Below are 24,658 nucleotides of genomic sequence, written 5' to 3' on the forward strand. Positions count from 1 at the left end.
CGAACACAGCTCGTAAATTGCAATAACAATAATTAGAATAAATTACGTACTTTTTTAAGGTTTTTTTTAAGTTATCTTTTTTTTAGTTTTTTTAAGATTTTTTTTTAAGTTAAGTTTTTGTTAAAGTTTTTTCTTTTTAAGTTTTTTTTTTAAGTGAAGTTTTTTTAAGTTACTTTTTTTTTAAAGTTTTTTTTTTAAGTTAAGTTTTTTTTAAAGTTTTTTTTTAAGTTAAGTTTTTTTAAGTTACGTTTTTTTTTAAAGTTTTTTCTTTTTAAGTTTTTTTTTAAAGTTTTTTTTAAGTTAAGTTTTTTTTAAGTGAAGTTGTGTGTGTGTGCGTGTGCGTGTGTGTGTTTTTGTGTGTGATACAGCTGCGCCCTCTGGTGGCGGGCGGGTGGTGTTACAGCGTGACACACACACACAGACACAGACAGACAGACATGATCTGCTGGGTCTCATAGTAAATGCTCACTGCGTTCGCAATTAGAACACTTATCCATTAGGTGTAATGCGGGACAGATGATTGACTTTGTGTCGGTCACAAGGGAAAGACATGACAGGACAGCTGAGGGGGAGACAGTGTAGCAGAGACAGACAGTATGACAGCTGAGAAGAAGAGTGTGTAGGTGACAGTCAGTATAGGAAAACTAAGAGGGAGAGACAGTGTAGGAGAGAGAGACTGTAGGAAAGCTGAGAGAGAGACATTGCAGAAGAGAGACAGACAGTAAGACAGCAAGGTGGGATTAGATCTCAGATGAAGGTCTGAAAGTGTCAACCACTACAATATCTCACAGATACGGTCGTGTTAAAGTGAAGAAGACTGTTGCACTCAAACTCACTGAGCAGTGGACAGAGATGCTCGATAGACCTTTTAATCTTATCTACCAACGTCCTGTTTGTACTTTGCTTCAATTGTTTGATCACTTCTGAGTTCTACCTTTCTGCAAACTAAACTCAGCTCAACTACCCTAAACAGAACTAAGTTAACAAGGATTGATGATGTGCTGTTCAGACTACAGCAGATTGGGGACTTAAGTTTTAATAAAGACATAAAGAGTGTTGAAATACAACAAATCTTTATACGTGGCTGATCACACCGAGACGCACTTCTACAGGTGCACAGGCTTCAAAAACAACTTTTCACAACAACTCATAGTCAAAACAGCATATGTGCCTGTGGAGCAGACCTGCGTGCGTAACGGGGCGTGTCAAATAATAATAATCAAATAATGAATCAAGAAGAAAAATCTATTCAAGCAGATGTATAGACTTGAGTCTGATATCAAACTTTATGTGCCTTTTGTCATTGTTCGACTGCTCCTACTAAAGGTGTTCTGATAATGATACCAGTATCGGAAAAATCTGCCGATACTAAAAATGCTGGTATCGGTATCAGCAAGTCAGCGCCAGTCTATGCCATTTCGATACCATGCAATTTATCACATGAGATTTCAGTACAGTAATATTTTGAATTAATGTTGCACTACTGTTTTATATTCTTTCTGTACAATTGACATTATTATTTTACCAACTTGGATCCGCACTTTACCTCTTTTGTATTTATTCCTAGATCAGGACAGTGGTTCTCAAACTTTTTACATTTCAAGGACCCCCATGACGGATCCATTTGGTTCCATTTGTTCACTCTCAGAGTCATAGACTTGTAAAGGTCCATTTGGAACCCTGGGGGTCCCTGGATCCCACTTTGAGAACCACTGTCATAGAATCAATGGTATTGGATCGGTACTTACTCTGTACAAATCAAAGTTATGGGTATTGGTATCGGGAAGTAGAAAAGTATCTACAGGTACTACCAACATCATAACAATAAGGAGTTGTCCGGAAAGGTTCCTCTCTTCTCAACAATAGACGTGTCATCACCGCGTCCATTCACTGGATGTGCATTCACCAGACAATGACCTGGCCCATTCACACACTGAGCTGATAGGGTGAATTCACCAGACAATGACCTGGCCCATTCACACACTGAGCTGACAGGGCTCAATCAGACAACACTAACTTTATACAAAGGAGCTGCCACACTCAAGTCTGTAGCGCTTCAGGTCTTGCCTTTTCAGATACAGCCCCATGCACCAGTTAATGGCTGGGATAACTGCAGGATGTCAAGAGCATGTGTGAAAGCAGCTACAGAAACCAGTCGAGTCTGGGATTGTAAAAAGTCTTTTTAGCCACTGTTTTAAATGGCTCAGTGTTTTTGAAGTACAGCTGCACACGGCCTCTATCCCCAAGAGGAGTTGTTTGGAAAGCATTATGTGTTCCTGTTCTCAGAATGTTCTAGAGAGACAGTGGAAGTCTGCAGGACAACATACAAATGTATCTTTATAGTACGATACTGAAATAACAATTCACTAAGCTAGTAATGCAGACCATTGCAGGCTAAGATGAATGCATGGAGCTTTCTGCGATGACTACCAGATAACCAAAGATCATTATTGCACATTCTGCCAATTTAAATATGAACCGTGCAGAGAAAAAAGCCGGCTGTGGCTAAATGTAAACAAAACGTTTAGCTTTTAACTCAAACATCTGCCACCAGCATGAGACCAGTCCAAAGAAACCTCACTAATATGCACTAATGGAATCATATGGAGTCCAGGCTTAATGAGTGTAAATGTTTGGTTTGACCACAGTCTGGGAAAACTCGCTCAGTGTGAGAAGACCTAATGAAAGATAGATTGCTTATTGGTCATTATGAGGCTTTTACTCAGACTCACATAGGCTTCATTGCCAACTCTGAGGTTTGAGCAAGTTAATTATTTTGATATGTGGTGCAGAGACAAGACGAGACAAGACAAGGCCAGATAAACCCGAGGTATCTTAGTAGCAAGAATAGAGTTATTACGATTCAACGTTTCGATCACTAGGATCGAAATATTGATTCTTAATAAACCAGGGGAGCCGAGTATTACCAGTGTTGCGGAATCTTTTCTCCAGTATTGCCTTTTGTCCAGCACCTGGGCTGGAGTGGATGTGCATGCACTATCACCTCTAGTAACCTATGAACTAAACAGAAGAGAAATGCAGGTAAGTACGAATCAAGAAGCAAACCAGCTTGTGGCAGCGGTGGCCGAACGGATTGCGGAGCGGTCTTGATACCGGAAGGTCGCCAGTTCGAATCAGCGGTCCGACACGTTAAAATTACCACCGCTGAAGTGCCCTTGAACAAGGCATTGAACCACTACGATGAAATGTTCTATGAACAGGGCCTGGCTGGAAACAAGTTCTTGAGCTTAGCCCAGATACCCTGGGAAAATATAGTAATCATTTCATTTAATTTCATCACCAAGATAAATACATCATTGTTTAATGATGGTGAGCATCATCCTTGTCTGATCAGTTTAGTCTAGTTCTGGATCAGTCTACTGTAGTTCTGGATCCACATATTTTTGGATTAGTATACAGTTTTGGATCAGTACAGGTTCAGTATAAATTATAGTTATCGTTCTGGACCAGTAAAGACTGGAGCTCAAATTCATTCTTTAGTTGCCCACCTACTTCTCTCCCCCTCTCTCTAGTCCTGTCTTTCTCTCCTTATGTCTTACTCTGTGTGTGTGTGTGTGTGTGTGTGTGTGTGTGTGTGTGTGTGTGTGTGTGTGTGTGTGTGTGTGGTTAACCATGGGTTAAAGCTTTTCCACTCCATAAACTGTTAAAGAATCTCCTGGATGTGTCTGGAGGAGCTTTAAATACAGTCCTGTGACACACACACACACACACACACACACACACACACACACACACACACACACACACACACACACACACACACACACACACACACACACACACACACACACACACACACACACACACACACACACACACACACACACGCACAAACACACACACACACACACTACTAGCACGTGCTAGTAGTAGAGCAGGGTCTTACAGCATACATATACAAACTCACTGACACGCACACTCACACGCACACAGTCTGGGTGGCTGCTGCTCTGCTGGTAGATGTTCAGACGTTGAGAGTCAGACTAACAGACCTTCCAAGATGAGAGCGCTCCTGTTGAGCTGCGTACTGTTAGCTGGACTGCTGGTGGCATCTGGATTAAGATCTGATGGATACTTCAGGAACCAACGCTACTTGGACACAAGAAGGGCTAAGGTAAAAATAAATTATAATAATTTACAATTATAATATGACATCTCCACTCAATGTAAAGCTCTCACAGTTAAATCAACCACTTGAACCCGAGCATCCTTATTCTAGGGAACTTTTGCCGAACGAGATTTGTTGTAGAAGGAAAAAGAGTGGATCAAGCACTTAGCCGACACCACTCAACTATATATTAGTTTACTAAGTATAATTATAAATTAGGGGTCTTAAATGTTTTTCAGGCCAAGGACCACTTAGCTGAGACAGAGATGATGAAGCAGAGACGCCACTACATATTGCTTTATTCAACTTTTTGTTCTTTTCCTTGAGAAAGGCTTCCAAGCGACTTGATAAGACGTTTTCAGAGCTGGTTCTCCATCACTTAGCGAGTGGCTCTGACTCATTCATGTCTCTTGACCAGTGAGAGATTTGAGACTAGCGTAGACGTTTTCTTCAGGTGTTTCTTGGGTTGTCTCCAACTGATGCTGCAGCTTTGATGGCTTCATAGATTCGTTTGAAATCATCACTGTTTTTTCAACTTGTTTGTTTACAAATGTTGGATTGGGAGTTCACAGAAGTGCTACGCACACCAGTCCCTTTAAGGTGCAGTGCAGACAAATGGTAAAGAGCATAAAAAACAACAACGTAACCACACACACACACACACACACACACACACACACACACACACACACACACACACACACACACACACACACACACACAGTGCCAATATTTACGTACGCAGAGACAAGTGTTTGCAGCTACTTTCACTTACTATATACAGCACCATTGTAGTACCGTACCTCTGAGGACCCACTGGTGGTCCCTGTTGAAGACCCATATAGAAGGTCTACGTGGTGAAATTATAGATGAGTTTCAATAAAACAATTATACCTAGGCTATTCCTGGAGGTATTGTCCGAAATGTAAAATTAAGAATGTTGACACAGTAATTCACAGAAAGTCAACTCAATTAATTATTTCAATCAACAAAAGTTGAGTGTAAGTAAGACAACATCCCCAGTTCCCAGTTTATTTTAGTTATATCTGCATGACTGTCAAGATTGTCATGTTATTTTTTTTATTTTTATTAACCAATCCCTAATTTTCCTAGCCAGGATTCGAACCAAAACATCTCCCAGTCTGATTGATTCAAAATAACCCAAATAATACAGTCAACTACTGTAGTGTTATCCATTCACACAATGATGATACTATGACAAACTAGTACAATGTCTGTTCGATAGACGCAGGTATAGCCACCTATAGTTCCTCAGTTTATGTTGTTATTGGCTGTGTAGATTGTTCTTTGTAACTTTAATACTTGAATTTGGTCATCATGTAGAAATAACTACTAGTCCAATAGCAGCAACTACTGGTCCAGGTCAGGAGAAATAACTATGACGTTACTCTTCGTCATTATTATGCAAGTCATATTAGGCTAATGTTTTTCTGTCGTTCATAGATAGATTAATAACACGTCAGGGACCATTTCTGACAAATAATAAGCACATTTTGGGGAGTGACGTTCAAACTTTCTTTCTGAAACTGCCTGGATTTGTCTAAAAGATTACTGTTGAAACAAACTATTTCTATTGGCTGGTTGTGCTCTGTTTGCGGCAGCTGTACTAACCTTGGGATCCCAGGCTTGATTTCTCAGAAAAGAAAGAAAGTCTGTGAAAAGTGGTTAGAAGGAGGGCGGGGCTGCTGATGGAATGGGCGGAGCCGTTACATGGTGGGGGAGGGGCTCGGCAAGGTGAAAACATCAATATTGTCCTACTACTCTGTCCAACAAACGGGGTGTCTGCAGCACGTAGCCTAGCTAGTCAACAAAAGCTGATATCCATGCTAATTTTGCTGATATAATAAATTGTTCATCACACTCTTGTTAGGTAGGTAGGCGTGTTGCACATCAACATCGGCAGATCGACAAGCTTGCCATGCATTCAAAGTTAATTTGCAGGAATGCTGCAATATAAAAGGGAAAGCAGTGCTCTGTTGAATTAATTTAGTGTTACGTTTTGGTATTTATTGTGAGATGCACAGAATTTAGGTGAATATGGAGGACCAATTCTATTTTGATTAAAAATGTGTACATTATCAGAAATGTATGCACAACATGAATGTGAAAGCAGTGTTAATAATTATCCCTATAACTCAATCACAGTTTAGCCACAAGCTATTGGCTGATTCTACCCACTGTCTCCACTGAGTTTCTCCAGACCTCCTCCATTCAGAGTGGACTGAGACTGGAGGGCTGGCCACGCCAGACTGCATCTGTAACAAGAGTCTGAACATCGTCCAGATCTCCCAAACAATGGGTCGGGACCAATTTGTGGGTCGTGGCCAAATATCTTTTTTTTTTGTAAGATTTATATTTGGGCTTTTCATTCCTTTATTGATAGTCAACTTAAGTGAAGTGTGTTAGAGAGGAAACGGGGGAGAGAGATCGGGAATGACACGCAGAAAAGGCCGTCGGGAACGGGACTCGAACCCGCGGACTGATTGCCACACTGTCAGAGCTGGTATGTAGACTCACGTCTGCTATACAATTACAATACCGGTGGTTGAGTTTGAATTTGTGTTTATCAAAAATTATAATTAAGGCCAAAATTATGTAGATTTTTCAAAATACATTCAAATGAATTGTTAAAAATCCTACAGGATTCCAACCCTGTACGGTAGTGATGTGGCTATGCGGGGGTTGTTGGCAAGAGAAACCGTATTTAACTGTATTTTTTTTACACAATGAATGACACAGGGAAAAATGTTAGCATGCATGGGAGTCCAGACCCCTGTGGTAAAGCCTTGCTCTGTGTTATGGTGGGGGACTAGTTGTAACAGTGTATTCTACTCCTGTAGAGGGCGCTATCTCAGGCTGATGAACCGGATGACAGCCCTATCCCAGATGCTGGAGACGCCTCTGGTAAGACAATCCATCTGATCTGAGAATATAATGCACTACAGTCTATAACTCAAGTCTACATCTACCACAATCCATCTGAACTGAGAATATAATGCACTATAACTCAAGACTACATTTACCACAATCCATCTGAACTGAGAATATAGTGCACTATAAATTAAGACATCTACCACAATCCATCTGAACTTAGAATCTAATGAAGACTACATTTACAGTACCACAATCCATCTGAACTGAGAATCTAATGCACAAGTCAATAGTTCCTTACATATTTCAGTAACTTATAAAGGGACATTTAATTTCACCATATGATCTGTGTTCTCCAACAAGATTTTTCTCTATTATTTAGTTCATTATATTATTTGTATTATTATTTCTCTGCCAGGGAATGCATGCATACGCTCCTCCTGTGTGTGTGTGTGTGTGTGTGTGTGTGTGTGTGTGTGTGTGTGTGTGTGTGTGCGTGCATGCGTGCGTGCGTGCGTGCGTGAGTGTGTGAGTGTGTGCGTGCGTGTATGCACGCAGCTAATCTTGCTGCTTACTACTACTAGGCTAATAGGCATCACATTTCTTGTCTTTATGGCATCCCCGAATGTTTCTTCTCAAATTGGTTAATGACAGCTGTATAACTTTTGCGACTTAATAATGGCAGAGCAATAATGGCAGAGCAAGCACCCCCCCAGGCTATGGACAGGAACAATCTAACCAGGTGTCTGTCTGTCCATTAGGCTTATGGGATCTATACTGTCACAATGTGTTACGAACATCCACAGGTGGGTGCTGGGCTAAAGACATACACTTCAGTTTACAGATGGATAGAGCCCACACAGCAGAATAGGTACAAAAAGCGTGTGTGTGTGTGTGTGTGCGTGGTTGACATTCCTTACTGTAATGGCCACACACCGATCCAACAACTAATTACAAACTCTCTTGAACATCTGTTCTGTGTGTGTATGTGTGTGTGTGTGTGTGTGTGTGTGTGTGTGTGTGTGTGTGTGTGTGTGTGTGTGTGTTTGTGTTCGCGCGCGACAACGCGCGTGTGTGTGTGTGTGCGCGCATGTGTGTGTGTGTTGGAAGTCAGCCACTGAGCTCATATGAAACAGTGAACTAGAACAATGAAGAATGAACACAGCTTTAAATTACATTACAAGTAGATGGTTCAGATCCCAGATGATCAGTGACATTAATCAACAACAAAGTAAGGCCTCAGAGTACAAAGATGAGATTAAGGCCAGTGTGTTGTATTGGTGATGGTGTGGACTGGCCTTAAAACGGTTTTGTTGCAAGGAGTTGCAAGGAGATCACTGACTAGCAAGGAGTGGACTAAACAATCTCTGAATCTTATACAGGGGGTGTTTTTGTTGTTGTGCGATTAGTATATCTGAAAATAATATAATAATCAAACTGCTATTGGTGCCATGAGTACATCCATACAGAGAAAATGTGAAAGTTACACCATGCTCTTTATTAGGAATGAGATGGATTTTTCACCACAAATTAAATTTTATGAATGAGTAAATAACTATATCAATTACCAAATTGTCCTCTACCTGTGAAAATCTACTTTTAACACTGGCCCGGTTGCTAGCCTTGCATACCACCAGCACCAGGAAACGTGCGCACACATCCCATAGGGTCCCATTAAAAGTAGTATCTTCTATGGCTCTTTTCTCTGAACCTATGAGCGCTGTCCGTGGTCAAGATCATCAATGGTCCTTTTCCATCGCATCACGATCGAAATATTAACGTTTCTGGTGAAAGATAAACACCACAAGCTAATGCTAACATAAGCTGTTTCTTACAATGGCGGTCTGCAAGCGGGTTAAAGATAGCCTGATGAAGACCGTATAGGCCTAAACGTTGCGGGTTCCCCAATAAACTTTTTCACTGCATTTGAAGACAGTGTGCTGGAGTCCCTTTTTTTTCGATCTGCGAGTGAGGAAAACGGAAGTGAAAGTGACTGAAAATGACCAATTCCGGCTGGCGCAGCTAACTACCCTCTATGGCCACACGGTGGCAGTTCACTTGATAAAAATGAACAGAAATAATGTAAATAGTGAAAATTGCTGATCTAGATCTAGTTCTAAGTGAGCATTGTGCTGGTGAATAGTGTGGAGTTGGATGGAGCCATGTTTCCTTGGGAGGGACTCACTGTATCTATATTTGAAAGATACAGCGTAGTGATACAGGAAACATGGAGAGAGAAAGTAGAGGAGTGACGTTCAACAGTCTGACCAGCCAGGAATCGATCTTTAGTTCACGTAAGTGATTATCCAGTGACTGGATGTTCACAAAAGAATACTCAGAAGAGGAGGCTGGTTTTGTCGTTTCCTTAACACACAAAGTTCAGCCAGAGCTTGAAGAAACCCTGCCATCATAACTGACACCATCTTAACCCCCATTTATCCCGGCTGCCGCAGCCACGTTACTTTCGCCTTAAGACCATCTGCGGCGGCAGCGTTACTTGATCTCTGAAGCCGGGAGTGCGTGCACGTCTCCTTGTAGTTTTGTAGTCCCTTTTGGTACTTTTCCGGATTCAGGATTTATGGATTAAATTCTGTGAAGATTCTCAGAAAGACCTTGTATGTAGGGATGGGTATCGTTTCAGTATCCTTTTTGTGAGTAGGATACCGGTTCCAGTTCTACTTATCGATTCTAGTTCCTAACGGTTCCCCCATACAAGATCCCTGGGCCCTACATTGGGAACCAAAGTCATAAACCTTTGTTTGCTGCAAAGCTTACTGTGTCTATCTCTGTGTGTGTCTGTATCTCTGTATGTCTGTCCCTACCTCCAGAACAATTCATGCATCTACTTCACACTTGGTGCATTGCTGAGGACGCAAGGAAACGCAGTGTTGAGTGCTGAAATAGATTGGATGAGTGTTCCTCCAGTACCGGCCCGCTCCTAACTGGCACTGCACTAGATTATCTAAACTTCTAAAGTATTACAATTCCAATCGAAATCTGCAGTGCCAATCCATAGCAGGGGGATCTTCCAAGGATGGCCTACAAAGTACAAAGAAACATATTTACATTTGTAGTGCCAATAGTGTGGAAGAAATACATGTAGAAAGCGGCCGGTTACAATGTTGCAAACTGCATAACTGATGCCTTACAGATGTGAGCTAGGGAAAAAAGTGTTTTTGAGAGTGTGGAATCTAGTGGCTGCATGTTGTGTATTGCACCTTTTAACTGAACTTTTAGAGAGTACAAATGTAACAGTTTGTAAATACATCAAAGATGCAATTATAATCCATCTAAAATCAAAAAATCACTGCCCCTCTCATCCAGGCTTCCAGCTATTGTCCTTTCTCTATGCCAGAGAAAACAGGAGGCTTCACCTTCCTTGTGTATTCTTGGGGGATTGCAGGCACTTAGAGGTCTCTAGGACTGTGGTTTGCGTCCTGCCTAGACTAACCAAATAGATCCAGAAGAGTCCATTTGGTTGTGGTCTGTGTAGTAGTATTGATGTGTGTGTGTGTCTCTACTCTCTACTGTGCCGTAGATCTTCCAACATGCCTGCTGTGCGTGTGTCTGACGGGTTCCGTTTACTGTGAGGAAGTGAGTCCAGAAATGAAGGCCGTGCCCACGCTTCCAAAAGAGACGGCGTACCTGTACGCCCGCTACAACAGGATCAAGAAGATCACCTCCAAAGACTTTGCTGACATTGGTAAGTTATTAGTTTCAGACAATGAGAGACCAGGATAAATGCCATTTATATAACGATGCATGGCGCACACATGTGTGATCAATATGCAACAATATTATCTTCAAGCTACACCTTGTTAACTTGAAGATACATTCTTGTCTTGTCGACATGGGCCCAGGAGTTCTAAAACTTTTTATCCCTATCTGGTCGGACTCGGATCAGAATATGAAAGACACATTTTGTCCTGGTCTTTCAAAGCAATTCAGGACAACTACTCTTCGCTGGCAAACAGGGGATTCCAAGTTGTTGCATAAGCGATAAATGTTTGGTCTCCCATGCAGTAGATCAGGGTTGGAATTACCTCTCAGGGTTGGAATTACCTCTCTCCATCGAGAGATGGCCTAAAACGTATGGACTGAACAGGTTTGTCTATTTTTAAACAGTGGTTTGTGTTGCTGCACTGTCCACTCCACAGTGACTCTGAGGAGGATCGACCTGACGGGGAACCTGATCTCAGAGATCGAGGACGGGGCGTTCTCTAAGCTCAGTATGCTGGAAGAGCTGTCTCTGGCAGAGAACCAGCTGGTCAAGCTGCCCATGCTTCCGTCCAAACTCACCGTCTTCAATGCCAACAGCAACCTGCTCAGGACCAAGGGAGTCAAAGCCAATGCTTTCAAGGTACAGGATCTAACCAGGGCACCTGACTCCATATTCACAACTCCATGCACCTTGCTCGTTTTCACAGTTCATAGCTGCATCTGTATGTTTTTCGGTAGGCATATGGCCTTAAAATATTTTGCAATACAGAATGTCCACGAGTTGTCTGACCATGCTGTAGTATAGTTCATCCCTGTGTTGCAGGGGAAGGAAACTGGCTTGTTCTCAAACAGCTTGTTAACATCATCCCCCTTGTTCATCTTTTGGGCAGACAATAGCGACCTGTGGCACTGTAAATGTTCCATTTCTACATGAGATTATGAGTGATTATTATTTTTTGTTTGTGACCTTGTCCTTTGACCATTTAAACCCAAACATTTAACAACTAATTGTTTTTGCACAAGAACATTCTCAAGTCATGCTGCTAACAGACAAACAAGCCAAACAGGATTAAAACATAACCTCCTTCCTTGGTGGCGGTAGTGATAACTGTGATCACAAAACAAGCACAGGAGAAATGTGTGCATGTGAGTGTGGCAGCATACTAGTTTCAACTCTCATATTAACACACATAATGAAGCTGTTACACTACAGTAGCTACCACACAGGAGGTCTCAGGAGGAGGAGGTATCAGGAGGTCTCCTAAGCATCACAAAAGATCAGATCACTTTGCCGTGCATTGCTACACATGTTGGTGTGTGTGTGTGTGTGTGTGTGTGTGTGTGTGTGTGTGTGTGTGTGGACCAGGCCTTTTCAGCCAGCAACACTATAGTACTCCGGAGTATACATTTGGCTTTAGCTGAGTGGCATGTCAAATTAAGCCGAAAGAAAAGATTGTATGTTCAAGTTGAGAGCTGTGAACGTCTCAAATGAATTGTTCTCAACATTATACACACAATATCAGTCACAGCAAGTGGAGGAGAGGAAAGCGACATGTATATTTTGTAGAAGAACAGCAATAATTATTTCTAAAGAATCTTTATCAGTCATGTTGCCAAATCAAAATGGTCCGTTCTCCTTGAAAATGGGCGTGTGCCTGCTGCAGCGTATTAGCCTGGCTAATAAGCCAGACTCAAATCACACTGTCGTCCACCGGCAGGCAATTTATTTTTGCCATTGGCTGATTCGGTCTGGCTTATTAGCCAGGCTAGCAGCGTATGGTTCGTTCGCATCTTAATGTCAAGTTTCTTTTTGATAAATGCCAATCATTGTATGGAAGGTCACTCACCATCATGCATCCAGTACACACTTTTCAAACACAGCATATTAACCCAGGCCTGTGCCCTCCACAGACCACAGGTCAGTTAGTACTATACAAGTTTGGATGAGAGTCGTTCAGGAAAGGCAGAGTACATCTCTGTTGACTGAGTTTAGTCTGAGGTTAAATGGTGTTCAGAGTCTCAGACAACACCCATGACACCAGTCCAAACCAGGATACTTACTGTATGTTGTTCTCCAACAGAAACTCACAAAACTGGCCAACCTCTTCCTGGCTGACAACAGACTGGAGGCTGTTCCTCAGATCCCAGAGAGTGTACGCATCGTCCATCTACAGGTAAGTTTATGATAATAATAGTAATCGCTGTGATACCGTGAACACAGCATGAATTTGTATTTACAACTTTTGCCTCAATTTATTTATTTTTTGTTGACAATAGCAGATCCACAACCTAACAATACATCTCGATGCGACGTGAGCTTGTAGATCGGCTAATTCTGCTATTGTTTTCTACGCGACCAAGGAAGTTTTCTATGCGACCAAGGAAGGATAATAAAGGGCTAAAGTGGTTAAATCATACTAATTGATTTAGTTGATTATAACAGTTTATAACATTTTGTGTTGATTTGTTTATGTATAATAACAACGTTATTGCCCAGCTCTAAAACGCCACCATTTCCCCTCTGATGTGTCGTTTCAGAATAACAACATCACTGAAATCAGCACAGACACCTTCTGTAAAGGCAACAACACCTACTACCTCCGCCCAAACCTCAACGAGGTCCGCATGGACGGAAACCCTGTCATCCTGGCCAAGTATCCGAACAGCTTCACCTGTCTGAAGTCTCTGCCCATCGGCCGCTACCACTGAGCTACGCTCTGTCTGGCCAATAACATCTGTGCTTGAAGGGGGAGCGCTGTAAAATGCCTGATTTATACGTGGTTGTGCATCCTGCCGCGCATGGGAACAATAGCAATAGCTGCTATGTTCAGTGTGCGACTCCAATGATCAACTAAGAATATATCAGGCTTAAGATTTGGGTGGAATTGTTGTTGCAAAGCTGCAGTTAGATGGGTTTATATGACGCCAGTTTTATATCAGATGTCAACACTTGTGCTGTAGCGACCGTAAAACAAACTTGTAGTATTGTGAACATTCCTCTTACAAAACAATATGTACTTCTAAATTTATCACAAGCTAATAGTCGTAACAAGTCTATTGAATTAGGTCCTACACAAATGCTTCGTTCACACGGGCAGATGCAAAACATACAAAGATTTTGGTAGCTTTATATCTGAAGTTGAAACCAGCTCAACGTTTTTGTAGCGGTGTAGCTTTTGCATCTGTCCGTGTGAACGCAGCAAAAACATTTCTTGTTTTTGCTACTACGTGGCCAACTCTAGAAGAAAAACATGTGACATTAAAATATCAAACCGTTTAGAATAATTTACACTATGTCGATATTTCTTTAGAAAGACTTGATTGGTTCATTCTTAGCTTACACATTTTGTATCTACTTCTGATTGTCACACATTCATCAACACAAACAAACACATGCATCATTGAGGCTTTTTTTGCAGTTAATATAGCATAAGAATGAGTTGAACCACTTAAACCTTACATACATCGGCTACTTAAAAAAAATCTTCAAATTTGCTAAATGTGGAATGTGTTTGAAACTTTTTAACAAGACAAATCTTATATGGGGTCCCTGTCACAACAACAAATATTTTCAGATGGGAGTCCAAATGCATATTAATTTGGGGGTCCTTGACATGAAAAGATATGAGAACCATTGTTTTTTAAACAACATTAGGAATGAAGCCCAAATACGCAACTACACTTTAGAAACAAGGCCCCCAAAAAACACAACCTGACACTACCAAAATGTACAAGCGACTTTACAGCAAAACAAGTCCAAAGTCGTTTATAAAAGGCAGATGAGATGAGATGTACTTTAGTATCCCCGCAGGGAAATTAATACGATATACAGATACAGACATGGCAACACTTGTGCTAATAGGAGCTAACCTGCTAGTTCAAAGGGTTGACCTTGACCTTTGACAGCCTGTCATTTGGATCTACAGCATGATGCAGAGCACGGTGGTCTCGGGGACCCACAGTGGTAGTTGGGAAGCATTACAAGTCTGCATGGGGGTGTAATGTATACCAAACCGGGGGTCCTTGAAATTAAAAAAAAACGTTTGAGAACCACCCACCACACACACACACTGAAGAAAATAATATTTCCATATATGAATTGCGTCCCAGCCTTCGCTGCAGTCTGTAGTTCATTAGAGGTTTGCAATACATGAGCTAATGCTGCATTAACGTGGTCCTCGGGTATGGAGGGTCCGAATTAGTGAAATGTTTTTTCTTCCTACTTGGCCTGCGTTCAGGTGCGGTTGGTCGCAAGGAGAAGAAAGAAAGCGTTCTGCTTTCAAAATGCTTTGGCAAAGCTGCTTGATCAGCTTTTTTTTTTTTGCTTGCGAAATAGATTCTTTCCGTTGTCTCATACAAAATTCCTGTTTTCCGCCATATTTCTGTCTGTTCATGAGCGGAGACATTCACGTCCCAACGCTACTCAATAGTTACTCAGACTTTCGGACGTTTACCTGACATGGTAATGTATTCATTCATTCACAAGTGATTTTCGGGTAACAAAGTTGTTGGTCCAAATGTAGCAGACACATAGTCCAAAATGTATTCAATGTTAAATGCACCTTTTACTACATGAACCTTAGCATCCCTATTCTGGGCATGTCATAATAGGCGATCATTCGGGGGAAACAGGCAAACATTCAACAAAAGTAGACAATTTACGGCAAAGATATTTGGTGTAGGGGGGGGGGGGGGGGGGTTGGGGTGGACCCCTGGAGGACCCCAGGCAATGAAGTATATAGGATTTAAGTGGTTAAGTTAAGCAGAATATGGCTAAGGAAATCTATAGATAACCTAGCCAAGTGTCAAGGTATCCCTTTGAGTAACATCACACTGTTGTTTAGTTTTGGCTCAATGTCCGAAACAACAACTGGAAAAGCTTCATGTGTTGGATTCTAACCTGTAACCATTAAACCGGGCCCCTGAATCAGGAGAATGTCACGTACAATTGCTCAACTTTGGAGATTTCCTGTGAATTATATAAATTATATAAATATAAACTCCAGTCAATGAGGAGTGAGGTATAATAGCAATGTATTAATGCAATATAGTAATGTGAAAAGTTACTCTTCTGTACGTCTTCCCTCTCAATTATAATTACTGAATTATAACGTATGTGAATAAAACAATGATGTACAGTTAAATGTGTATGTGACATTGCTGTTTTTAAGATATTTTAATAAAGATAAACCTTTTTTTTGTTAAATTAAAGCATGTATGGAGTCTGTCTCTATGGTTTATTTGCATGGTACAATGGCGTGTCTTCACTTGACAAACTTACAGTATGTTGTGGCAAAGCTTATTTTCTAGTTTTCAAGTTTCACAGTTTCTCTGTTTGATGTGTCGTCTAGACTAGAGCAGTGGTTCTCCTCGTGGTATCCAGCAATCACCATGGGTCCTTGAGGAATTGTTATTTCTATAATAGTTTAGCTGTTCTCTCAACCACATCAATATGGAATGGAATTCTTAACAATATCATATCCAACTGTTCGTAACACATATTCTAACGCCAGGGCTCCACCGGACGCGCTGCGTCTCCGTCGCGTGCGTCAAAAAACGCACCGGTTCAATTTTAATGCACGCGTTAATGTCACGCAACGTGGGCAGTGGAGCCACCCTTCATTGATTAAAAAGGGAACATTCCCTGACGGTGGAGCCCCGGTGTTAGGGTGTGAGAAACAGAACAGATATCAAATGAGGGTCCGTGGCTCTAATGTCAACTAAATTAGGGACCCCACTCCTCAGTATGAAAAGGGTTGCCAACCACTGCACTAGATGGTGTGCATGCCGTATGGTACATCACTGCTCACAAGACACAAAACATGCTATATTCCCCAGTTCTAAACAACAGAGAATGGTGGAAAATAACAAGTCAAGAGAAACGTAAAGACATTGTTTAATGTTGAACATTAGATGCTTTTCCACACGTATAGTACACAAGTTTTTCTATGTGTTTGGGCCTTTCATACACACGCAAATGCATTTGTAAAACTCCAGCAAGGGCTAAGATATTTAACCACAGGGAACACTTGCCAAAAATAGCAGTTCAATTGTTTTTGATGAAGAGAATTATTGGTGTTGATGGAAAAAAGCAGTCCAAGTACATAGAGTATATTGTGCTGCCGTGTGGACGATAAAAAGATTTTGTCTGCCACATCGTAGTGTGTGCCAGAGATTATTTTACTCACTGACATCATCTTCTTGTGCCGTTATCCCCTTTGTCAGATTTACATGATATTTTTGCAATGGCGGACGGAGACAATAACACTAGCTGGTTCCAAACAGGACCTTTTACAGTGCAGTTCCTATTCCACCAGTCTGAGGCATCAGAATGCGCTACCGTGCTCACTGCTACTTCATCCAACAGGCCGAAGGCACAGATGTTGCTGATTGTATCCTGGTAACCGGTTGTATCCTGGTTAAGCACTGTAACCATGCCACATAAACGGGGAGAGCACGAAAAACTTTTAAGTTCAGGTTCTGAAGGAATGAATTGAAGTCAATGGAGAAGCATATGAATACGCAATATGTTTGGATGATAAGACCATTGTTACGTAATCGGTTCAGAAAAGAAGAATATTGTTCACTGATCTGTTGTATTTCACTGTGCACATAGTCATATGTTATTGCGTTATCTAAAGAGCACAGACTAGGCTGTATGGGCTGTCCTCATTAGAGTGTGCAGGTGTTGACAGTTGTTAATAGACAACATAGTCTTCAAATGACAGACACATATTGTGTTTTCATAATTATGTAGTTTTCTTTCTTTTTTTTACTGTGCGTGTGTAGGGAGGATTTAAAAACATGTACATTTCATGTACATACAGTATGGTTTTTTATGTATGTGGCCTGTTTCGAAACGCTGAAAACAAAATTGTCTGACTTTCCACTAAAGAGCCAATCATGCCTGTGTTCCCACTAGGGCATTCACTTCTAGTCATTTTTACAAGTTGACTAGTTGCCTAGTTTACTAGACTAGTTGTTTAACCACCTATTATGTTAAAAAAAACATTTTAAAAATAAATAAATATGTGTACATGTAAAAACTGTGTACATTGGTGACTATAACTATAATCTACCTGATATTGAGGCCTACAAAATCGGGGGAAAAAAATTAAAAATAAACTTTTCTTTTTTTTCTTATCAACTAGTCAACTAGTACCAGCAAGGTTGACTAGTGGATTTACTAGTCGACTAGTAAACTAGTCGACTAGTTGCTTAATGCCCTAGTTCTCACTGAGTGCCGTCATCAGTCAACGCTGCTTTATATTTGGTCATTTTAACTTGAAATGTAATCTTATAATGAGTCGTATGTGTTTTGGCATCTGTGTGTTTGTTCTGTTGGATGAGGCTCATTTAAGTCAGCATGGTGTTTGGTATTGAAGACATTGTGTGTACAGTCTGTGTCAAACATCTTTCCACATGCAGACAGACAAGACAGTCATACGTTTGTAATATAATCGTCGCTATCGGGTGTAAACCTTGTAAATCCAAAAACATTATTTTGCAGAAAATGGGAAAAAATATAACCTACAGTATGTTCCAGTTCCAATGTAGTTATTATTTAGTCACAAACTCTTGTTAACTCATTGTCTCCACCAGGCCGAAGGCATGGGGAGAGAGTATGCTTTGCCCTCCGCCCGTGTGAGTGTGTCCATCCGTCCGTTACCAGCTAATCTCCGGCACCACTAATCCGGTCGATGTCAAACTTACCACACACACTCCGGGCCACCATGAGGCACATTTTCACATTGTCACCTATACTGCCCCGATCTGCGTGAAACGTTGAATGCACACACCCTAGAGGCCAAGGAAAAACCTTTGCCATGCATTTTTCACATCTGCCTTTTATAGCGCCACCAAGAGGAGTATCTCTATACTCATGTGCTCAAGACGGATCTGTCCGATATTTCATATTCCATCCTAATTGGTTAACATTGGCTTCCAAAGTTTGCAGGATTGGCCCGTTTTTAACAAAAAGCCTCAAATCATGAACGCAGCGTGCAATTTACGTGGAATTTTACACACACTTACCTACTAGGCTGAGGAATAAATCCCACCCTTTTCACATTGTTGACTGCTAGAATTGTTTGAGTCTGTGTCCCTCCCTTCCCTGTCAAGGTCTCTATATCTTATTTTGAAGACCATTAACTGACCGAGAACCAGAATATAGCAATGGCTATGTAGAGTTAGCCGCAATCTGTTTTTTTATTCAACCGAAATGTACATTAAAGGGGAATACTACTATTTTTCAACATTGAACTGTCATTAATATTTAGAGTAAGGTAACCTTAGAGTAAGGTAATAAAAAGTCCCCCCCCTTCTGTTTAGCCTAGAACTGGAGGTCTAGAACTTGGGGTCATGTGATCAGTGACATCACGCCAGTTTACTTTTTTGGTGCGTTCACATGGGCAGCTGAAACGATGCAAAGACGCGTTGTGAGTTGATTTGGAGCAGCTACTGTACATCCATCCTTTGACAATGAATGGTAGACTGCATCGTTTAATCTGTCCCGTGTGAACGCAACATTAGGCTATAGAGTATACCGGCGTGATGTCACTGATCACATGATCCCAAGTTCTAGACCTCCAGTTCTAGGCTAAACAGAAGGGGGGGACTTTTGTATCATTTCTACACAAGGTATATTAATGACATAGTTCAATGTTGAAAATGAGTGGTAGTGGTATTCCTCTTTAAGTTATGAGCAGTGAATAAAGCTCGTTTCGATCACAAACAAAGAGATAAATGTGTTTTAAAAATCCAGTTAACATTGAAGTGGACGGAGGGGAACTTTTTCACTGACGGACCATTTCTTGTTTATCGGATCGCCTAGCAACCGAGAGCTATGCAGACGGTGCAGCGGTGGCTCAGGGGTAGAGTGGCCGGATGGTAACCGCAAGGTTGCCAGTTCGAACCCGGGCTCCCCCAGAGTTAGTGTCCTTGTGCAAGACACTGAACCCCTAATTGCTCCTGATGTGCTGGTTGGTGCCTTGCATGGGCATTTTCAGGCGTGTATGAATGTGTGTGTGAATGGGTGAATGTAATGCACAATCCATGTAAGCACATTGGATAAAGGCGCTATATAAATGCACGATTTACGGTAGTGAAGGCGGCAATCTTACATATTTTAAATTCAAAACTTAAAAACAAACTAGTCCAACTTGTCTAGGCCATTTGGCCAAAACTTGGTTAAGTCATTCCTGCCAGTCAATGAGTTAATACTTTACATTAAATTAGTTATAAAACCCACAGACAGTTAGCCACGTTCAACCTGGTGTCCCTATTTTGGGCATAGGTGAAAATGTATTAAAAACTAAAACCACAAATCTAAAATCTACAGATCTTGTAGTTTGACTATTTTCACTACTTTTGCAAATTATAAAATAGGGCATTTAAATAGGGCATTTCATGAAAAAAAAGAAGATGAAATATGGAGATAGAAGGTTGTATTATATAGAAATTTCACGAAATACCTTTCGTTTATGGGTAGGTTTCCTTCAAAACCTAGCTGCAGAACATTATTTTATGTACTCCCAGGACAGAAAATTCTAGAATTTTCGCTGTCCTGGGCTCTAAGGGTGACGTAGGAAGCCACGCCTATCCCGTATAGATACCTGCGTGGCTACGTCAGCCCTCATTCAACTTTTCTTCTGCTAAGCTGCGAGAACGAACTTTAACATTCCAGTGTGTGCAGGGTAATATATCTCGCAAACTCGGCCGAGAGATTAATTCTTTAGGACCGTGAGATCTCTGGCACACTCTCGAAGCAAACAGAAGGATACTTCTCGAGAAAAAAAAGCCGAACTTCGACACAAGTGAGTTCTAGGCAACTTGTTGCTACGCTAGCTTGTCGAAAAAACAGCTCGCGCCTCTTTTTCTCTCTCGCTAAAGCTAGCGTTTGTTAGCTTAAAGCTATCGATAGTTAGCTTAGCGCTACTAGGCAGATACGCCTGTGGTCTACTATTACACGCCACGAGGAAGATAAACCTGTGGCTGTTAAGCACTCGGACTCCTCTCTCTACAAGCAACCATGTCGCTGACGAGGGAGACCCAGCCCGGGGAAAGACGCCATCGACGACAGCCGGTGCCCGCCGACTGTCAAGAAGGCCCCAAACAAAAGACGTGCTCCACCTGGGGATGCGGGAACACGATGTCGGGCAAAGACGGGCATGACGAGTGCATGTATTGTCTCGGCCTCACCCACACCCGTGAGTCCATGGAGGAAATCGGTCCCGTTTGCCTCCATTGTGAGGAAATGGACGACGACGTCCTAAACAACAGGCTCGGACGTGTCCAAAGGTATTATGACAACTTTGCCGCCCACGGACTCCGAGAGAGGAGCCCCACTCCTCCCCCGCGACGAGCTCGCATACAAGTCCCGCCAAAGGGACAACGAGCTACCCCGAGACAGAGGCTCGACTACTCGGGCAACAGAGCCCCAACCGGAGCCTCTTCTTCAAGAGCAGCACCTGCCGGCGCTAGCCGAGACAGGTACGCTACTTCAGCCTCTGCAACCAGGGCTCACGAGGCCACTGATTACGAGGCTCATGGCGCGAGGCCAAGGGATACCTTCGCACCGCGCCGCTCTTCCCCAGCTCCACGTGCTCGACAACACGTCGTGCAGGCCACCATTGAGTGCCCGCCCAGACATACAGCTAGACGCAGACAGCCTGCTGTTGCACCCAGCTATATGGTGGACCGCCTGGACCCTTCCCCAGACCGCGCAATGTCTCCCGGTGGGGAGCATTGGACTACCAGGGAGGAAGGGGAGCTTCGTGATGACGAGCTCCCTTCCTTCCAGGAGCAACTCCAGGACTACCACGTCCTGGACGAGGCCTACGCGGACGAGCGAGATGGCCATGATGACCTCTCCCCCGGGGACTACGTCAGCACCACTCGTCGCCCCTTCGACGACCTGGATGCCATGGAAATACAGGAGCACCAGCAAGCCAGGGCTCCTGTCCCCCCGCCTCCTGTACCCCCCATGGATGACTCCAATATTTACGAGATATACAGGAAGGCTAGTGCACGTTGTAACCACACATGGCCTAAGTCAACTGTCAAGGTACTACCATGGGAAGGCAGGACTGATGAGTCCGCCCCCCCCCCTGCACCTAGAAGACAGAAGCTCCCTATGGCACAGGGCTTCGAGGAGGCCATGATGCACGCCTGGGACGAACCCCTCCTGAAGGTGGATTTTCCCAAGGCCAGCGCCAAGGGGCCCAACGACATACCAGATAAACAAACCCTCGCCATAGACTTCATGCCAGCTATGGACAAGGCTATAGCGGCCTACCTGGCCAACCCTGCAGCTCCTAGAGTGGATCACCACGTAAAGGAACCGCAGCTCCTGTCCAGCAGCGTGAGGGAAGCCTCAAAACTGAACAAGTGGCAGTATGCACACATGTCCTTCGTGGCGAAGGCCCTCAATGCAGGAGCACTTCTCCAGGGTTCCATGAAGAGCCTCCTCATTGAGATGGGACAGAAGTCCATTAAAGTCCAGCTAGCGGAACTGCCAGAAGACCTGGCCGAGTTACGCCGCCTGAATCACAAGATGGCCACCCTCCAGAGGGACTCCACTCTCCACAACGCCAAGGCAATGGCATGTTCCATCCTCCAGGAGAGATGGCGTTGGGTCGATCAGACCAGCGCCATCTCCCTGGAGACAAAGAAAGAGTTTGTGGCTGGAAATATCCACCCAGACAGTATGTTTAAGGACGCTCTGGCCAAGATGTCAGAGACCATCCAACAGCTCGAGTCCTCCACCAAGACGATGAAGGCGCTCGAACCGCTGGCCAACCAGGCCGCCCCGGTAGGCCGCCCCAAGGCTAAGAAGGCACCCTGGAAGGCCAAGACCGATGACAAACCCAGGTCCCAGGACCGGAGCGGAGATAGACAGCGACAGCCTGCAGGCCGAGGCAGAGCAGACCGCCGCACCTCTCCGCCGCCCTACAAGGCCAGGAGCGCTCCCAGAGGCCGAGGCCAGGGGAAGCGCAAATGACCTGCCCGGGCCGGGTCATCTTCCCCACCACACTCAGAGTTCAAGGCCAGAGGTGGGGATCACAGATCTCACCTCAGAGCCTGCGCTGAAGCGCTTAAGGGGGCCTGTACACAGTGCTGTGAGCACCGTTGTACAGACCCCCAAAATTGTTATGTGCAATTCACATGTGTATGTTTTTCCACGTTGTTCAATAAAGAAAACAAAAAAAATAAAAAACACAAAAAACAATAAAACCAACTCTGAAGGGCATAGGCCCAGTGGGAAAGATAACCCACACTGTGACAGCTTTAGCTGTCACAGGCCAGGAACTCCACGCCAATTTTTTCCAAACTCAATACCGAAAAAATTCACTAGAGGGAGACATTTCACACAAAGTAAGTCTTCCCCTAGGCAGGCCATGCACCACGCTGACAAGCACAGAGAACCCTTTGTCACGTCATCTGTCACAATGGCGGATATCCGGGGCTTCCCCGTGGATAATCCGTACAATTCAGACAGGATACAGGCTACAGTTCGCCTCGAAACCGCCCACTTCCAGGAAAATTATTTTCTCAGAAGCGAGCGGGCAAAAGGCCGCCATTCTGCAAGAGGAAATCAATTCATTAATGCAGAAAGGCGCCATCACAGAGGTGGCCCTCGACCAATCAATGAACGGTTTTTACTCCCGCTATTTCTTGGTAAAGAAAAAGGGGGGCGGACTCCGTCCCATTCTAGACCTGAGGGCATTGAATCGTCACTTAAAAAAGCTGCGATTCAAAATGCTTACTCCACCAGTCCTCCTACGCCTAATTCGCGAAGGGGACTGGTTTACGTCAATAGACCTGCAAGACGCATATTTCCACATTCCGATTTACCCGCCGCACAGAAAATTTCTGCGCTTCGGGTTCAGAGGAAAAGTGTACGAGTACACAGTCCTTCCCTTCGGAATGTCACTGAGTCCCAGAGTCTTCATAAAGTGCACCGCGGCAGCTATCGCTCCGCTCCGACAGCAAGGGATCCGTCTCGCTACATACGTAGACGACTGGATCCTACTTGCAGACTCTCCACGAGAAGCACTGTCGCACACACATCGTGTGCTCAGCCACCTCGACTCGCTTGGGTTTATAATAAACCACGAGAAGAGCATGCTTATGCCAACACAGTCAATAGACTTTATAGGCATAACACTGAACTCAATCTCTTACACGGCCCGCCTGAGCCAAGAGAGAATAGACGCAACACTGCAGTGCGTGGCGTCATTCAAAAGGGGACGCTCGATTCCTTTTCATGCATGCCTCCGGATGGCGGGGTTAATGGCCTCTGCGGTCTATTTAATCCGCCTAGCAAGGCTACATATGAGACCTTTCCAACGATGGATAGGCTCTCTACATGTACCAATGCACCGTCGGCACCAGAAGGTAACAGTAACATCACAATGCATACTAGCCCTTCAATGGTGGTCAGACAGGAAAACCCTCTCAGAGGGCGTCCCCATGGGAAAGCCTCTGATCAGGAAAGTCATCACTACAGACGCCAGCATGACAGGCTGGGGAGCCACGATGGAAGGACTCACAGCCAGAGGTTTATGGTTGGGGCCACTACGTGCCCTTCACATAAATTACTTAGAGCTCATGGCAGTCTTCCTCGCCCTGAAACACTTCGAGCAGCGCATCCTGGGTTGCCATGTCCTAGTCAGGACAGACAACACCACGGCCATGTGCTACATCAACAGACAAGGTGGACTCAGGTCCCCTCGTCTTCATCAACTGGCTCAGAAACTGATCCTGTGGTGCAACACACGCGTCCTCTCAATAGTAGCGTGTCACGTCCCAGGTCTTCTGAACACAGGGGCAGACCTGCTGTCCAGAGGACCTCTCCGCTACTCAGACTGGTCACTACACCCTCATGCAGTGGCCCAGGTCTGGAGCAGGTTTGGG

General features: G+C 43.5%; 2 protein-coding genes across 2 annotated transcripts in view; one reads left to right on the top strand and one right to left on the bottom strand.

The window, feature by feature from the left end:
* cenpp (centromere protein P) overlaps positions 1 to 24,658 on the bottom strand; it is a 116,179-nt gene that overhangs the window by 71,954 nt on the left and 19,567 nt on the right. The window lies entirely within an intron of this gene.
* On the top strand, positions 3,993 to 15,404 carry ogna (osteoglycin, paralog a). The gene is made up of 6 exons (XM_079509305.1): positions 3,993 to 4,135; positions 6,991 to 7,054; positions 10,560 to 10,724; positions 11,179 to 11,381; positions 12,823 to 12,915; positions 13,280 to 15,404. Exons 1-6 carry the CDS (start codon positions 4,022 to 4,024, stop codon positions 13,448 to 13,450), a joined length of 810 nt encoding a protein of 269 aa, XP_079365431.1. The 5' UTR covers positions 3,993 to 4,021; the 3' UTR covers positions 13,451 to 15,404.

Source organism: Electrona antarctica (genome assembly GCF_951216825.1).
Source record: "Electrona antarctica genome assembly, chromosome: 9".
Classification (NCBI taxonomy): Eukaryota; Metazoa; Chordata; class Actinopteri; order Myctophiformes; family Myctophidae; genus Electrona; species Electrona antarctica.

What these genes read in the sequence shown, in the direction of transcription:
- ogna (XM_079509305.1), top strand. Translation starts at nt 4,022, where the DNA reads ATGAGAGCGCTCCTGTTGAGCTGCGTACTGTTAGCTGGACTGCTGGTG. An exon ending in TGGACACAAGAAGGGCTAAG is followed by an intron (nt 4,136 to 6,990) that starts GTAAAAATAAAT and finishes CTACTCCTGTAG; the next exon opens with AGGGCGCTATCTCAGGCTGA. An exon ending in TACGCATCGTCCATCTACAG is followed by an intron (nt 12,916 to 13,279) that starts GTAAGTTTATGA and finishes GTGTCGTTTCAG; the next exon opens with AATAACAACATCACTGAAAT.